General features: G+C 50.2%; 1 protein-coding gene across 4 annotated transcripts in view; it reads left to right on the forward strand.

Moving 5' to 3' along the window:
- Nucleotides 1-14,873, forward strand: part of Ergic1 (endoplasmic reticulum-golgi intermediate compartment 1) — a 103,960-nt gene that overhangs the window by 56,350 nt on the left and 32,737 nt on the right. For all 4 annotated transcript variants that reach the window (XM_013509355.1, XM_005376342.1, XM_013509359.1 and 1 more), the window contains 2 exons: nt 22-94; nt 11,575-11,669. In XM_013509355.1, the coding sequence (XP_013364809.1) occupies nt 22-94; nt 11,575-11,669 (168 nt within the window). The remainder of the gene's footprint in view (nt 1-21; nt 95-11,574; nt 11,670-14,873) is intronic.

Below are 14,873 nucleotides of genomic sequence, written 5' to 3' on the forward strand. Positions count from 1 at the left end.
TGCTCGTGTTGTTTCTTGCAGTCTCCATCTGCTGCTGCCTCTTCATCCTCTTCCTCTTCCTTTCAGAACTCACTGGATTCATCACGACAGAAGTGTAAGTCCTGCCCTGGTGGGGCATCGTGGGACCCAAATGAGCAGAGGGAGGTGTTTTTAAAAGGGACAGAAACTTTCAAACCTTCTAACTTCCGTTGCGAACACCATGACATCAGTTACTGTCATAGGAAGGGTTTTAAATTTAAACCAAATGTGAATGTCACTTTATCACAGTGGAAGAAAACATTTGGGCTGCAGGGCCATGTGTGAGCAGAAGTCATTCTCCCTTCTCTCTCACCCCTTGTTTGGCCGGTGGGCTTTTTCCCCTCTGAATCAGGTCAGGACATTCCTCGGTGTGGCTTCTGGTAGACAGCTGAGGAGAGTGACAGCAGGCCAGCCACTCCACTAGGCCAGCTTTCATTCCTCAGGCCAGGCTTTCGCGGGAACGGGGTGAGGCAGGGGGCTTCCTGGCAGCAAGTGACAGGACACAGACTTGATCCATCACTCATTCCTGGAACTGCCCACCGTCCTTAGCCTGCTAAACGCTTCGGGGTGTGTAACACACGCTGCCATTGGAATTGTTCCTCCGTTCCTCTCTGAGATGGAGCTTCCTGCCTCGGCCGCTGGCTTCAAAGCCTCTTCATTCCTGCGTTTACAGCCCGCAAAGCCAGGGAGCCGCTGAGCCAGCGCCGGAATTTTCTTCCCCTGCTCACGGAATTTCTTGGTTTCCTTTGCCTCCCTCTCAGCCATAAACACTGGAAGCTACAACGCAGCTGCCTCGGCACGGATGGCCCTCATGCCAGGCCGCTCTTCCCACCTTTCACTCTCAGGTGGTCTGGAAGGAGGCTGAGACTTAGAGAGATGCAGAGATTTGCCCTCAGTCACACGGTTAGGTGGTGGCTCCCAGACCCACTGGCTTCCGAGCCTGAAGCAGTGCTGGTATCGCCTCCTCTGAGCCCCCATCTCTATGTAGCTTCGCCTCTCCCCTGTGTGGGAGACTTTGTTTTCCCTTGCACGTTGTTCCTGTTTTTTAACCTGACAGGAACCAAGTCAGAGGGGCCTCAGAGACTGGTGGGAGAACACTGCAGGTGGCATTGGGAAACCCAGGCCTGCTCACTTGCTGTTTCATTGTTGTGTGACCCTGGGCAAGTTGCTAAACCTCCCTGAGTCTCAGTATTGTTGGCCAAATGAGCAAGAGCAGACCAGAGTCAAGGCCCCCAGCTTTGGAAGATGTTTTGTCTACTTTTCAAGACGTGACCCCTCTGGCCATGCAGGGGTCACAGAAAGAATTTTGTTCCTCGCTGACCCCTCGTAGGGGGTGACCTTGCCCGAGGCAAGCATCTTCCCCTCTGGGCACGTCTGGGCCATGCAGTGTCTCAGGAGTGACTCCATCATGAATCAGAGGTAGGAGCAGAGAGAGAAGCAAGAGCTGGCGACTTGCTATTGAGACTTAGGAAGTCCGTGCTGTGTGCCAGACAGGCCCTCAGCGGCCTCCCCAGGCTACACTGTACTCGTGGGGATGGGGAACGTTTACTGTCCACCCCTGTGGTGTGCTGAGTAAGGTGCGCATACGATAGCAGCAAGGGCCAGGCTCTTAGGCTGGTGGCTTTATGTGTTGAGACAGGAGCACCAACCAGTGCAAAGAGGTCCTGATGCAGGAATTACCCGATGTACGTGAAGAGCAGAAAGAAGGCTGACCTGTTGGGCATGGTGGCACATGCCTGTAATCCCTGCACTTAGGAAGCTGACGCAGGTGGATCACTGCAAGTTCAAGGCCAGCCTGGTCTACATAGTGACCTAGTGAGTTTAAGGACAGCCTGAATTACATAGCAAGACCCTGTCTCAAAAAAAAAAGGAAGGCTGACATGACGGGGGCAAAGTGAGCAAGCAGGGAGGGTGGAAGGTGGTGTAGGTACAACCAAAGCCTGAACACAGCTGAGTGTCAGTGGGACTCTCCCTTGGCTGTGAGGGCACTGGGCCAGGTCTGCATGTTCACTGCCGTGCATACCCACGCTCAGCAGAGCTGAAACGGCAGTGTTGGACAGACAGCCAACAAGCAGACAGAGCTACACTGAGCTTGTCCCGCAGCATTCTTAGGAGACTGATTCCAGGGCCCTCGCAAAATAACAAAATCCTGTAACAAAGTCCATTCTATAAATAACAAAGTCCCTTCTATAAAATGGCCTAGTATTTGCATTTAATTTGTATGCATCCTTCTGTATATTTTGAATCATCTCTAGATGAACTTACAATAACTTATATAATGCAGACGTCATGCAAGTAGCTATTACCATTTTGTGCAAAGAATAATGGCAAGAAAAATATGTGCGTTCAGTTCAGACATTGTGCGTGAGTGCGTGAGACACTGTGTATTGTGTGTGTGTGTGTGTGTGTGTGTGTGTGTGTGTTTGTGTGTGTGTTTGTGGGTGGCTGATGCTGGGGATGGAACCTGGGGCCTTGCACATGCTAGGCAGGTAGTCAGCCACTGAGCTACGCCCCCAGCCTTTCCATGTTTTTAGTCCAAGGTTGGTTGAATCCGTGGGTGTAGAACCCATAAGTATGAAGATGTGATCGTATACTATTGAGTGCTGTGTGATGTGCTCTGAAGAAAAAAGCAAAACAGGAAAGGAGATGTAGAATGAAGAAGCTGCTGTGGGTCTTGCGATATTTTTTGAGAATTAAATAGATTATGTAGCAGAAATGTTTAACCTAGTGCTTGGTGGGCTGTCATAGCCCCCGGCCTGCGATAGCCACTGGCCTGCCTGTGTATTCCCTACCGAGCTCTGAGCAGGCTTGGGGGCCGCGCTGCGGGGGCAGGTAATACACGCACAGTGAATGTTAATCCCCTCATCCCTTCCCCGTCCTTTACGTTTCAGAGCCGGCCTCCTTGGCATCCTGCTAACAACTCAGGATGGAATCAGTCAGCTCAGCTAGTGGTGAGGTTGCAAGGTAGGGCACTGACAAGTGAGTTTTGACGTCAGAGCTGGGGAGGAGAGCAGGTGGGGCCCCACCTGCTGTGTGCCCAGAGTGCTCCCTGCACCCCAAACAAGCATGCCGCCCGCCCCACAGCTCTGCTCAGCTGTTTACCAAGGGCAGGGCACAGTGTGTTCCCGCTGTTGTCCCCTCCCCTGCTCCGGGATTTCCTCTTCCTGCCTGCTGCACTGATCCCACCACATCCTCAGAGAGGAAGAAAGACAAGGGGCAAGAGAAGGCCTAGAAAGAGCAGGGCCCATACGGTGTGTGCCTTGTGTCGGGACGGGGACTGACACACTTCCTATTTTAGTGTCCGTGGCTGGAGCGAGGTGGGAGGCAGGATGAGCGGAGAGTCCTGCTGGGTCCATGGAAGCACAGTGACCCTAATGGCTCTTCCTTCCCCCTTACCTCCTTACCGCAGTTCAGGGGCTGTGCAGAGGGACAGGGACTGAGGACCTAGGCAGCCATCAGAACGGAAAAGGATTGTCCCTTTGGGGTTTTACATTCATGGAAGCCGCCCTGCAGGTTTGGGAAGAACTGAAGGCGACCATTTCTTTTCCTGGGCGGCCGGCCCTCACAAGTCACTGAATGACCACAGTGGGTCAGCGCCCCTCTCTCACCATGAGAGTGTAATCCAAGGAAATGAGGTCACCGTCAGTTGGATCAACATGGTTCCAACCCCGGCCTGTGGTTATCAGTGACATAAGACGCTTATTCTGGCCTGGCCCCATGGGGAGGAAGGCGTGTTTGTTTGGGCGGTTGGGTTCCAACCTGGGCTTTGGACAGACCAGTGATTATCCTTGGGAAAGTGGCCCCACAGGATGTTCTGAGACTGTGTTTTCAGGCAGGCACTCCCCTCCTCTAAGAAGGTGGCCACAGAATGTTCCAGTCTTTGACTGCTTGGTCTCTAGATGACTCTTAATTAATAACCTGATGAGGGTTTATAATAATAAAATGTAGCTACTAGAAGTCTCTCCTGATAATTTATAGCACAAGGTACCTTACAGTACTTTCCGGTTGTGATTTACTGTCCAGGGACCCCATGCTAGGTTAGCATGCCTGAGTTAGGGGCTGAGGGCATAGCTTAGTGCTAGAATGCTTACCTCGAGTACACAAAGCCCTAGGTTCAATCCAGCACTCAAAAGGCAAAACAGAAACGAAAAAATGCCTACGTTAGCACTTTATAATGATTATCTCATTTAATTGTCACAAAACCCCCTAGGGTAGCTACTACTGTTAGCTCTGCTTAAAAGCTGGGGAAAGTGAGGCACCACACAGCTAAAAGCCCATGAGGTCAGTGGGTGGAGGAGCCTGAGCCCAACCCAGGTTTGTTGCCTGCTCAAACCCAACCTCCACTCCCGCCCTCTCATTCTGCCCATCTGCTCTGAGCAGTTTGGAGCCCTGGGCATGTGGGAGTTGGTACTTTTTGGTCAGAATAATTGACTAGAGGACTTAGTTGCATCCTTTGGGAGTGAGGCAGATGGCGTTCCAGGAAGTTGGACCTTGGAAGTTGTCTTGAATTGTGTCCTTACATGTATCTTTCCCGTAGTGGGCCCGAAGCTTAACCAAGGGAGGAGCTGGGTCTCTCTCTGAGCCCAGGTCTCCTGCTGCTCCAAACCTGGACTGTGGGCCAGAGCTGGGCACAGAGCCAGGATGTCACATTAAAGGAACGTTAAAGACCTCACTCTTAGCAGTGCAGGCTTGACAGCTACTGAGCATGGAGTGACATGTGTGCCTCAGAAAGATCACCCCTTTTGAAAGTATGTTTGGGGCAGGATAGCCCAAAGGCCTACGTTCCCAGGGGTCCTGGTGATGACCCCAGGGCAATGAGCTGAGGGTCGTGGGACCAGGCTTTGGAGCAGGGATGGGACAGGACCATTTTGTAGATACCCACCGTGTGGGTAATAGAGGTACTTGCTGTACTTGCTGGAGAGGCAGGATTTTAAGTCCAGGCCCGGAGCACTCCCAGGCATGACTGACAGCCGACCCCTCCCTCTCCCCCCCCAGCCCGCGCTGTGGCCTGGCCGGGGCTGCTGTAATGTAACTTTCCATTCCATCACATCATGAAGCATGGAGGTCAGTAACTTTGGGCAGGAATCCTAACTATTCAAGTGCTCTTCTAAAAGCAAATAAAATTGTTTTCCATAGATGTCATCAGACTCACGTCTTAGCCTAGAATTTCAAGGCCCTCAGCTACATTCCACCTACGTTCCCCACCCTTACCTCCCCAGCCCTTTCCCCGCTGTCCCTATAAGGCCAGTTCTTGCCCACCTCCTCCCCATGCATTTAGGCCACACAGGCGCCATCTGGCGTCCCCCACCTGGAATTTGCCCCCACTCCTCCGCTAGCGCACACCCTCCCGCTTCCTGGGACATTTGACGGAGAACTCCCTCCTGTGTTCCCGCCCGGCTCCACAGCAGCTGTAAACACGCACTCTGTGTGGAGGCTTCGGAGGTCCTCGCCGGTGGAGGAGTCAGATGTCCCTGGGGTGGGGCAGATGCTGCTGCCTACCAGGTTTGGCAAGTGAATGCGATGAAGGAAAGTTTGTGGGGTACAGAAGGCGTGGACCACTGAGGGTCTTCCTGCTCTGCAGGCACTGAGGCCATGGGCTGGGACCTCTGAAAAGTATCAGAGTGTATCTGGGGCCACATGGGCCTCCACTTCCCTGTTTCTGTCCCATCTGGACAGTGTAAAGCATTGGGAAGGGCTGGGATCTGGGTTCAGTGCCTCTGGGCCCAGTGCCCCCTACATCAGCCTCTCCTGGGCTGTGTTATCTTTGCCCACCGTGTATCCTCCTCCAAACTGTTTCCTCCATGTGGAAAGCACTGGAAACCTGTCCAGCACTAGCTTACTGTGCATATAAAATGAGATAAGATGCCACATGGTGGTGTATGCTGGTAATCTTAGTACTCTGAGAGGCCGAGGCAGGAGGATCACAAGTTGGAGTGTAAGTTGGCAACTTACGAACTTAGTGAGACCCTACCTAAAAATACAAAATAAAATACAATAAAAGGGCTGAGATATGGCTCAGTGCTAATAAGGCCCTGGATTCAATTCCTAGCCCTGCACAAGAAAAGAAAGATGCCACATGTGAAAGGCCCAGCATTGTCCCTGGCATGAGGTAAGTGCACAGAACTGAGACATCTCTCAGCTTTATAAGAGCCTTAGAATACACCAGGCAGGGCTATGCTAAACACCTTCCACACATTAATATATTTAATCTTCCCCATGACGCTGTGAGGTGGGTACCGTTAACATCCCTATTACCTTTCTCGTTAAAAATTGATATTGGTAATAATGATAAAAAAAGAGTAGATATAGATTGACCTCTGGCTATTTACTTTTTATTTTGCTAACTTTGTTTCTTGAAACAGGGTCTCACTATGTAGTTCGGGCTGTCCTTGAACTCACTGTGTAGCTTAGGCTGGCCTTGAACTCTCAGTGATCCTCTTGCCTCAGCCTCACAAGTGCTGGGATTGCAGATGTGCACCACCATGCCTAGCTGAGCTCTTACTGTTTACTAAGACTATACTCAGCACTTCTCTTGTTCTCATGGCTCTGGTAGAAGTACAGTTGACTCCTGGTACAAATCCTTGGGCATTGGGTTGGGACCTTCACTCCCAGGACAGCAAAATCTAGTGCTGCTTGAGCCCCTTTTGTATAATAGCCTAGTATTTGCACATAACTCCTGCACATCCTCCCATATACTTTAAATCATCTCTAGACAATTTATGACACTTCATTTAATGTGAATGCTCTAGTCATTGTACAGTTTCATTTGGGAAATAATGATTTGAAAAGCCTTCCATGTCCAGTACAGACTCAGTTTTTTTAAACCAGATATTTCTGACCCATCATTGGTGGAATCCAAGGATGTAAAACCTGCAGATACAGAGGATCAGCTGTACTATGGTGGCGCCATTTATATCTGGGAAATTGAGGTTGGCGGAGGCAAAGCCCCTTACCCAACGTCAATCAGCCAGGAGGTGGCTGAGCCAGGATTTGAACTCCGGCAACTTGGATTTCCCCGTGATGTTACATGCTCTTTACGAAGAGCCTGTGGCCGGTCTTTGAGAGAAAAAGATGGGATGTGGAGCCACCCTGGCCCCTGTAGCCTCTGGCTTTATCTACCAGTGCTCCAGCAGCCCTGCGAAGTAGCCAGAACTTCTATCCCTGCTCTGCTTTCTTCACCTTTTCCTCTCTGCCTTCTTCTCTCTCTTCCTTATTTTCTCTCCTCCTTTTTAGTGACTTACGTAGAGTGAAAGGAGTGGCCTTGTGAGCTTTCCTGCATGTACCCAACAAACCATCATCTTTATCAAGACATAATATATTTCCACCTCCTGCAAGATTCCCTTGCATACCCTAACCCCATGCATAACCCCATAACCTCTACCACTGTTCTGACTTCAATTACCTCAATTACTTCAATTTTTTAAAAATTTTGCCTATTTTTAAACTTCATTGAAAGCTTCTCCTGTTGTTCAGATGAGGAAACTGAGGCTTAGAGAGATGAGGCAGTTTGTCCCAGGCATGCTAGCTTCTAAGCGGCAGAGCCAGGAGGTGAGCTCACATCTGTCCACCACTGTCTCCACTGGGTCTTCTCACTGCCCATGCTAGGTGTCAGATTTTTGAGAGTCCCCAAACTGCAGAGATGTCACAAAAAGCATTTGTTTTTCTTCTAGGTGGGCTGATTTTTGGCCTTTTAAAATCAGTTCAGCTCTAGCCATAAGGGCGGCTGGCCTTGGCAGGCCCCTGAGGAGAAGTAGCTGTGGGCAGCAGGCCTGTGGCCTGGCTGGGGGCAGCAGGAAGCCAGCAGGCCTGGAACATTTGCCTTGGACATGGAAGGCGGCCGTAGTGACCTCATCGGGTGGCGCAGGTGATTGAACCATATTCATCCTGCAGCCAGGGCCCCCTAGGAAGGATCCTGGGAACAGCCAGTTCGACCTTACATAACCAGACTGGCCTGGGACCGCAGCGGGCCGGCACCTCAGCGCCTTTGTTCTGGGTGGCCCTTTGGCCCAGGGAGCTGGCCGCTCTGGTTATTCTGGTTGGGAGGACAGGGACCTGTGCCCGGGTGAGGCCTCCTGAGGCCGCGCCGATGAGCTCACCACTGTGGCGCCGCACCTGGGATTCTTGCTTATAGCTGAGGTCACCTCCCAGGATTGCCAGGGGATGACATCATCCCACAATCCCCCAGCGATGTGCAGAGGCCCAGGCTCGCCAGGTGGGAAAGGTGAGTGGCTTCAAGGAAGAGCGTCTCTCGGCTGGGAAGGGAAGCGGGGGGCTCTCCCTTGGTGACCATTTCATTAATCACCCAGAAATTTCATTAGTCACCTCTCTCCGGAGTTGCGAACCACCGCTGGGGTAGAGTTTGGGTGCTGAAGGCTAAGGAGAGGGATTTATCTGGCTGTCAGGATGCCCGTTCTCCTCTGGCTTACCCCCGGGCTTAACCCTCAGCATCGGAGTCTATTCTTCGTGTTCTGTGCAATACGGGACAGTATATGGACACTTCTACCCATTAGCCTTTCTTGTTATTATCCCCGCATCCTTTGGCCTCTAAGGGCCAGGTCCCGCTCATTTTCTCCCTTGATTCTCAATGCTGAGAAGAAAGGCCGTGCGAGTTGTAGAAAACCTGGGGCTCATCTCTAATGGCTCAGCCATTTCCTACTGTGTGATCTTGAGGATGGAACACACCCTCTCTGAACCTCAGTTTCCTGGATTTGAAACAGGGATCAAGACATTTCACAGAAGCAGGTGGGATGACATGAATGCAAATCTTGCCTTCCCTAGTTGCCACCCCTCTGACACCGACACCAGCACAGTGGGCTGAAGGTCCAGCAGCCTGGAGCTTATGCCACAGCTGTAGCTGGCCTGTCCCTGGAAATGTCCCTGTGGCCCTCACAAGGAAACCAGCCCTGACTGCCTTTCCAGACCACAGCTCATTGTTAACTGAGGACCGGCTCTATCATGCTGGTTCCCAGGACACATATTTTCTCGCCCCCGCCTGACTCATTCCTTCCTGAAGCTATGGCCATTTCCAAGGTTCTCTTGGAGTTTAATTGCTCGGAGCAGGCAGTCCTTTATTTTATAGTCTGAACAGGACCTAAGGGATCTAATAAATATGTGGGATATTTTTTTAAGATTGATTGATTGATTAGTAGTACTGTGCATTAAAGCCAGGACCTTCACACCAAACTATATCCTCAGCCCTTTTTATTTATTTATTTATTTTTAATTTTGAGATAGGGTCTCACTAAATTGCTCAGGATGGGCTAGAACTTGGGAATTCACTTGCATCAGCTTCCCAACACAAAAGTGTGTTGGGATTACAGGCACGCATCACCATGCTCAGCTTAGTTTTATTTTTAACTACAAATAATAATTATATATATGTATATATATATATATATATATATATATATATTCATGTGGTACAAGGTGGTGTTTTGATTCATTGTAGAAGGATCAAATCAGGCTAATTAGCATCCAATATTTATCACTGCTTTGTGGTGATAGTATTTAAAAGCCTCTTTCTTAGCTAATTTGAAATAGGATTAGCTAACCATGTCACATGAGGGCCCCTTATCTAATTTGAAATAATATATTATGATTAACTATTAGTTACTTTGCCCATGCAATAGAGCAACAAAATTTCTCTTTTCTAACTTGGTACCCATGGACCAACATCTCAGGGTCCCATCCTAGTAAATGTTTTTTTTTTTTTTTTGGTTTTTATCCGGTACCGGGAACCGAACTCATGACTTTGCGCTTGCCAGGCAGGCGCTTTTGCCGCTGAGCTAAATCCCCAGCCCTCCATCCTAGTAAATGTTTAAAATCAGCGCAGGGACCCCTAGCACTATCCCCTTCAGCGGCCTGCGAGGCCAGGCCTTTGGCTGTGGCTCCCTCTCCCTGTAGGTAGAAGTAGGTTCAGGCAGGTAGTGTGATTGCCACTCTGCAGCTCCTCTGCAACGTCTCCAAGCCACCTTAGGCTCATGATCACCTTTGGAACTCAGTGCCCCTACCTCCAGGGCTGCTCCATTTCCGGGGACCCCTGGTTCAGAGAATGGGTCCAGAAGGAAGTGCAGCCATCTCCCGGATGGCCAGCCATCAGCAAGTCTGGCCTGCTCCAGAGGACATCTGGCATCCCAACCACCTCTCCATCACTCCCACCTGTCAGCTGCAGCCTCCTTATCACATGATGGGGCCACTTGGCAGTCCTCAGGCGGGCGGAGGGAACTCATTAAAGGGCAAGCCTTACCGTACAGCTGTGCTCAGCATCAAGTCTAAAGACCACAGCCTCCAAGCTGCCTAGTGGTCCTGCCCACTCTCCCGCTGTGTCGCACAGCATGGTTCCTTTTGCTCTTACATTGCAATCTGGAGACCTTCATTTAGTTCCCCAGATGAGCTGCCCCTGCCTGGTTCCAGGCCTCTGCGCATGCTCTCAGGACCCTCTCCTCCACTGGGATTATGCTTGCTAGAGGATGGATTATTCCCAAAGGACAGTCATCCCTCTCAGGACACTGTGCAGCACTAATCATAGTTGTTGGCCATGTATTTATTTAGGAGGTGAGTGATATCCAGTTCTTGCATTCGTGAGTTGATTGGAAGCACAGACTATGTTGTGTGATTCATTGCCACATCTGGTACCTGGCAGGGAGTAGGTACCAAAGAAGTGTTGGATAAATGTGTGTTGCTAACAGATCCGAACACTGTCCCTAACTATGGTCATTATAGGGGACAGAGTGATGATCCCTTACCCCCAGAGACAGCCACATCCCTGTTCTCATGGCTGCTCCTTTACATGGCACAAAGAACCTTACAGATATGCTTGCTTTAGGAGTCTTGAGATGGTAAGGTGATCCTGGGTTGCCCATGTGAGGTAGGTGGGGTGAAATCACAAGAGTTCTTATATGAGGGAGACAGAGAGAAAGGAAATTGCTGCAAGTATAAGAAAATAAATTTTGATTATCACACAGCCATTTGACTGTGTGATCATTTGTTATAGCAGCCATGGGACCCTCATAGAGCTGTGTGGTCATGTTGCTAACCTTGGGTCTTTGCTAGAACTTTGTCAAGATGGGCTTCCAGGGATGTCCCGACTTCCCTGGGAAGGGAGGAAGATCACAACAAGGTGAGAGAGGATCCTAACAAGAGAGACAGTAGGTACTGTGTGCCTGCTGGTACCAGGCCCTGAACCCTAGTAAGACCCCCATTTCACATTTTAATGTTCAAAGCATCGCATTGGTAATGAGCAATATTGTCGACATTTAAGAGATGGATTCTTAGAGCTGAACGCAGAAAGTACCAAAACCAAGATATGAACCTGAATCTTTCTCAGAAAAATGTGCCCTTCCTCCTACCCACTCTTCCTCCCTTCTGGGCATCGGCCTCTTTGCAGTCCCAGAGTGCGCTCCACTAGGGAGCCCTGCTCCCCTGGGCCTGAATGCACAGGGTTGGTCTAGGTCGTCCATGCTGTGGCCAGCAAATGAAGTGGTCTCTGGCTGTCCCCTGTGGCCAGGATTGGTGTTTCCATCTCAGTAAAGGTTTCTGTATTTGTTTCTCCCTCAGTGTGAACGAGCTCTACGTTGATGACCCAGATAAGGACAGCGGGGGGAAAATTGACGTCAGTCTGAACATCAGTTTACCCAATTTGCACTGCGAATGTGAGTATTTCAAACAGCTGCTCCAGCAGGGCACCTTCTTGGGACAGATCTGGGTGTGCTGGTGGGGCAAGACATCCAGGATAAGCAGAGTGGAGGGCCAACAATGAGGGAGCACGTGCTGCCCCCACTCCTCAGAGGTTTTCTGGAAGAAAACACACACACACACACACACACACACACACACACACACACACACACACACTGCTCACAGGGGCTACGTGTGCAGAGCAGCCACATGTGTGCAGGGAAGTGGAGCCTCTTGGGTCCTGTTTCTTAGAAGCAGAACCTGAGGTTCTCATGCACATGGCTTATTGAGAGGAGGCAGCCGTAAGGGAGGGAGGGCAGCAGCTCAGAAAGATGAGCCAAGGCGTGTGCCCAGCTGAAGTCCAGTTTCAGCCTGACGCCACAGGGAGCCATGTGAGTGACACAAATAGAGTTTTTCCCACTGGGTAGCACTGGAACTGGGCTGCTAAGGTCCTCATCACTGGCAAATAGCTTCAGGGTGGTGTGCCTGGCAACAGTGGCAGTCATAGGACCTCCCAAGCAGTCAAGGCAAGGAGACTTCCTGTTAACCACAAGCACTGGAGGGAGCAGGATAGGACTCTGGGTAGCCAGCATCTGCCAAAGCTGGGTCAGACCACTGTCTGTGAAAGTGCTGCAGTGACAGCTATCCCAGGGAAGCATCAGGAAACTTCTTTTTTACGTCAGCTCTATTTCTGTTTGTTTATTCTAATCAAGATAATAAATCAAGAGAGAACACAATCAGTCTGATTTGGAGTTGGATCCTGGTACTTTTGCTTACAAAAGCTGGGACTTTGGCTAAGGTGACTTCAGTGTCTTCCTCTGCAAAGTGAGCTTACCGTAATAGTACCTATTGCCTGAGCTCGCTGGGAGCATCTGATGTGATAGCTCCTTGACTCGGAGTCCTCCTTGGGCCTGGGGTCCCAGCCGTCTCTCTTCCCTGCCCGGCACACAGCACGGTGCGGCTCCTCTCCTCTTCCTGCTCCCTCCCTTCCTGTTAAAGGGCACAGGCAAGGACAGGACACCAGCGGGCCTCTAGCCAGAGATAAGGAGACATTCGGCCTTGATAACTGTTGTTCATGAGAATGACGTCACAATTTTGAATCCACTGTAGGCCCCAAGCCAGGGCATCTGTTGAAATAGGTCAGCTTTATTTATTTTTATTTTAAAAAATAATTTCATTTGGCAGCTTCTCCTTCAGGAGCTGATTGTGTCTCTGGCACAAGGAAATTTTTAGGCCGGAGGACTGGGACCAGCAGAGCAGGGAAAGGAAGGGATGTGGCTCCAGGCTCTGTCCTGCTCCAGGTGGTGGCCTAGAATGGGGCCAGGAGTCCTCAGGCTGCTGACTGTGTTGGCCGTCTGCCCTGCTCCCTACCAGGCCCTTCCAGCTCTTCAGGATGTGCTGTAAGCCATGCTGGCAGCTGATACCAGCAATGTAGTGTTTTTTAGAAGAACCTCAGGGTAACTCAGTGGTAGAACACTTGCCTAGCACGCACAAGGTCCTGGGTTCAACCCCAAGTACAAAAAAAAAAACAAACTTCAAATTTTTATCATAGATGAAAATGGATGCTTATCATTGTACATCAGAAAATCCAGAGATGCACCTATAATTCCACTGATGATGAGTGTCTCTTGACAAGTTGACATCATTCTGTCCTTTTGAACACGGCCAAGACCATACTACATGTATAGTCTCATATTCTGCTTTTAAAAATAATATTCTTTATTACAAAACTAATAAACTGATACAGGAATTTTTGAAAAACACACATTCAATCCTAGCCAGGCATGGTGGTGCATACCCTTAATCCCAGCACTCTAGGAGGCTGAGGCAGGAGGATCACAAGTTCAAGCCTAGTCTGGGCAACTTAGAGACTTAGGGAGACCCTGTCTCAAAATAAAAAAGAAAACAGCTGGGGATGTAGCTCTGGGTTCAGTCTTCAGTACCAGAAAGGGAGAGGGCGAGGGAAAGGGGAAAGGCAAGAGGGACTGATTCAGAACGCACACAAAATAGAGATACCCCTTTTCTGTTCCCTTCAGTTACTCTTCAGTGTGCCTCCCCCCCACCACAAGGAGGCCTCTGTTAATAGGGGGGCCCTTTTCCCCAGCTGCAGATAAAAATGTTTAGAAAAAGATACTGCACCTGTACCAAACATGTACAGATTTTAAGTTTTATTTTGGTTCATAGTCTTAGAGATTCCAACCCACGACTAATTGGCCCCGTTGCATTGGCCTGTGACAGTCAATCCATTGTGGAATGGAGCTGTTCACCTCACACCAGGAATCACGAGAGACAGAGGAAGCCCATCCCCCTCAGGAGCACCCCCGAGGGGCCAGAAGAACACCCCAAACTCTAGCTCCTGAAGGCTCCACCCTCTCCCATAGCCCCAAGCCAGAGAACAAGCCTTTATCACATGGGGACACTTAACGATCTAAACTGTAGCACTATTCACGTAACGTTTGCATTTTGTTATGTATCATGAGTCTTTAGAGATGGTATCAGCATACAGGGGGATGTGCATGGGTTATTGGGTTATACTACACCATTTGCATAAGGCCTGAGCATTCCCAGATTTTGGTGTCCCTGAAGGTCTGGCAGCCAATCCCTCATGGATACTGAGGGTCAACTGTATCATGTTTGGCTTTTTCTTTCATCTATGTATGAAAGAAGGCCTTACAATACTTGTAATGTTAGCGGAATAATAACAGGTGCTTTAACTTATCCCTCCCTGCCGGCCGGGCCTGTCCTGCATCCTTGGCTTGTTGATGTGTGAAGGGGAGGGGTGTCTAGCTGAGTGACTAACAGGCGGAGACGCTGGAGGAAGATTCCCCGATAGCAGTCCAAGCTCTTGTGTTTCTCAGCTGGGAGATCTCTGCCTCAGTTTCCCCACGTGTCGGCTGGGGCTGATACCATCACCTTCCCCACAGGGCTGTTCAGGTGCTGTGTTCTTATGTAACAGCATGTAGAAGAGCACACAGCACACAGTAAGTGCTGTTTTAAGTTTCTCTGATCCTCACGAGAAGTCTGGGACTGAGGAAGACACTGAGGCACGGAGAGGTTAGGGAACTTGCCAGTCAGTCAGCTGCTGCCCTTCCCGGAGCCTCCTCTGCACGTAGACAGAGCTGGCGCATTCTCTACCTGCCGCACCGCATTAGAGAGGGGAGCTATTCCAGGCTGCTGCC

The sequence above is a fragment of the Chinchilla lanigera genome, unplaced genomic scaffold (assembly GCF_000276665.1).
Source record: "Chinchilla lanigera isolate Chin_1 unplaced genomic scaffold, ChiLan1.0 scaffold00007, whole genome shotgun sequence".
In the NCBI taxonomy this organism is placed as follows: Eukaryota; Metazoa; Chordata; class Mammalia; order Rodentia; family Chinchillidae; genus Chinchilla; species Chinchilla lanigera.